Here is a 2,741-nt window from a genome sequence, read left to right as displayed (position 1 = left end):
TTGCTGCTTCGCTCCTGTACTGCTTTGCTGCTTTGGTCCTTTGCTGCTTTGCTCCTGTACTGCTTTGCTGCTTTGCTATTTTACTGCTTTGATGCTTCGCTCCTGTACTGCTTTGCTGCTTTGCTCCTGTACTGCTTTGCTGCTTTGCTATTTTACTGCTTTGATGCTTCACTCCTGTACTGCTTTGTTGCTTTGGGCCTTTGCTGCTTTGCTCCTGTACTGCTTTGCTGCTCTGCTATTTTACTGCTTTGCTGCTTCGCTCCTGTACTGCTTTGCTGCTTTGGTCCTTTACTGCTTTGCTGCTTCGGTCCCTTTACTGCTTTGCTGCTTCGGTCCTGTACTGCTTTGCTGCTTTGGTCCTTTGCTGCTTTGCTGCTACGCTCCTGTACTGCTTTGCTGCTTTGGTCCTTTGCTGCTTTACTGCTTCGCTCCTGTACTGCTTTGCTGCTTTGGTCCTTTGCTGCATTGCTCCTGTACTGCTTTGCTATTTTACTGCTTTGATGCTTCACTCCTGTACTGCTTTGTTGCTTTGGTCCTTTGCTGCTTTGCTCCTGTACTGCTTTGCTGCTTTGCTATTTTACTGCTTTGCTGCTTCGCTCCTGTACTGCTTTGCTGCTTCGGTCCTTTACTGCTTTGCTGCTTCGGTCCTGTACTGCTTTGCTGCTTTGGTCCTTTGCTGCTTTACTGCTTCGCTCCTGTACTGCTTTGCTGCTTTGGTCCTTTGCTGCATTGCTCCTGTACTGCTTTGCTATTTTACTGCTTTGCTGCTTTGGTCCTTTGCTATTTTGCTGCTTCGCTCCTGTACTGCTTTGCTGCTTTGCTGCTTCGCTCCTGTACTGCTTTGCAGTTTTGGTCCTTTGCTGCTTTGCTGCTTCACTCCTGTACTGCTTTGCTGCTTTGGTCCTTTGCTACTTTGCTCCTGTACTGCTTTGCTATTTTACTGCTTTGCTGATTTGGTCCTTTGCTATTTTGCTGCTTCGCTCCTGTACTGCTTTGCTGCTTCGCTCCTGTACTGCTTTGCAGCTTTGGTCCTTTGCTGCTTTGCTGCTTCACTCCTGTACTGCTTTGCTGCTTTGGTCCTTTGCTGCATTGCTCCTGTACTGCTTTGCTCCTGTACTACTTTGCTGCTTTGGTCCTTTGCTATTTTGCTGCTTCGCTCCTGTACTGCTTTGCTGCTTTGGTCCTTTGCTGCTTTGCTGCTTTGCTGCTTCGCTCCTGTACTGCTTTGCTGCTTTGGTCCTTTGCTGCTTTGCTGCTTCGCTCCTGTACTGTTTTGCTGCTTTGGTCCATTACTGCTTTGCTGCTTCGCTCCTGTACTGCTTTGCTGCTTTGGTCCATTACTGCTTTGCTGCTTCGCTCCTGTACTGCTTTGCTGCTTTGCTGCTTCGCTCCTGTACTGCTTTGCTGCTTCGCTGCTTCGCTCCTGTACTGTTTTGCTGCTTTGGTCCTTTACTGCTTTGCTGCTTCGCTCCTGTACTGCTTTGCTGCTTTGCTGCTTCGCTCCTGTACTGCTTTGCTGCTTTGGTCCTTTGCTACTTTGCTGCTTCGCTCCTGTACTGCTTTGCTGCTTTGGTCCTTTGCTGCATTGCTCCTGTACTGCTTTGCTCCTGTACTGCTTTGCTGCTTTGGTCCTTTGCTGCATTGCTCCTGTACTGCTTTGCTCCTGTACTGCTTTGCTGCTTTGGTCCTTTGCTATTTTGCTGCTTCGCTCCTGTACTGCTTTGTTGCTTTGCTGCTTCACTGCTTTACTGCTTTGCTATTTTGCTGCTTCGATCCTTTACTACTTTGCTGCTTCGATCCTTTACTGCTTTGCTATTTTGCTGCTTAGCTCCTTTATTACTATGCTGCTTCGGTCCTTTACTGCTTTGCTGCTTCGCTCCTTTACTGCTTTGCTACTTTGCTGCTTCGCTCCTTCACTGCTTTGAATAATGACGCTTCATAAGTTGGAGAGAAGGTTGTGATAATAATACTTGTGCAAAGGCAACATAATCATTTGTCAAAATAAAACTAATAACCATTACGTCATTCGAGAGACAATAGGTTATTCACATCATATAATTGGCATGACAAATGACATTCAGGCTCGTTAGGCCATTGTTAAACTTATTTCCTTGTTATATCGGCCTTTTTATGTGATCATGGCGTGGAATATATTGTTCCTTTTGTATACCATAAATGTTATACGTAATGATATGCTATGCTCGGATTTGCGTAAATTAGACGATAATTAATATTACAGGGAGATAAAAATAATCCTAATTGATTAACATGAGGCTAATAAATTTAATGGCAAATGATTAAAGCTGTGGTAGTTCCAACTTTTATTCTTTCTACTAATGATGCCCTTCGCTCTTTGGTATCTTCAGGGTTGTGCTGGCCTATTGGAAACGTCCCTGACTGGTGAACGCCAGACTAGGGTTCGAGTCCGGTTCTAACTCGTTAGTTTCATTATTGTATGTAACCTCACTATCCTTTTGAGCTACAGATTGGGGGTTTAGTGGAGTCAATGGGCCTACCTGTTGAGCCATCAGCAGCCATTGCCTGGCCCTCCCTGGTCTTAGCTTGGGTGGGGAGGGAGCTTGGACGCTGATGTTATGTATATATGGTCATTCTCTATGGCACTGTCCTTCTCGATAGGGCAATGTCACTGTCCCTTGTCTCTACCATTCATGCGTGGCCTTTACTGTATGGAATTTTATGTGCTAAAATTTATGTTCCTTACTTGGCCTGACGCCTACCAA

At 45.7% G+C, this 2,741-nt stretch overlaps 2 protein-coding genes across 2 annotated transcripts; both read right to left on the bottom strand.

Annotated features, from left to right (window-relative positions):
- Window positions 1-152: 152 nt before the first annotated feature.
- On the bottom strand, window positions 153-730 carry LOC137616025 (micronuclear linker histone polyprotein-like). The gene is made up of 2 exons (XM_068345704.1): window positions 630-730; window positions 153-516 (listed from the first exon to the last, which is right to left on the bottom strand). Exons 1-2 carry the CDS (start codon window positions 728-730, stop codon window positions 153-155), a joined length of 465 nt encoding a protein of 154 aa, XP_068201805.1.
- Window positions 731-964: 234 nt separating this feature from the next.
- On the bottom strand, window positions 965-1,642 carry LOC137616024 (micronuclear linker histone polyprotein-like). Its single transcript, XM_068345703.1, has one exon. It carries the CDS (start codon window positions 1,640-1,642, stop codon window positions 965-967), a length of 678 nt encoding a protein of 225 aa, XP_068201804.1.
- Between the last annotated feature and the right edge of the window lie 1,099 nt (window positions 1,643-2,741).

Source organism: Palaemon carinicauda, chromosome 22 (genome assembly GCF_036898095.1).
Source record: "Palaemon carinicauda isolate YSFRI2023 chromosome 22, ASM3689809v2, whole genome shotgun sequence".
NCBI lineage: Eukaryota > Metazoa > Arthropoda > Malacostraca > Decapoda > Palaemonidae > Palaemon > Palaemon carinicauda.
Note: the sequence above shows the minus strand (reverse complement) of the source record. Positions and strands in the feature narration are given on the sequence as shown.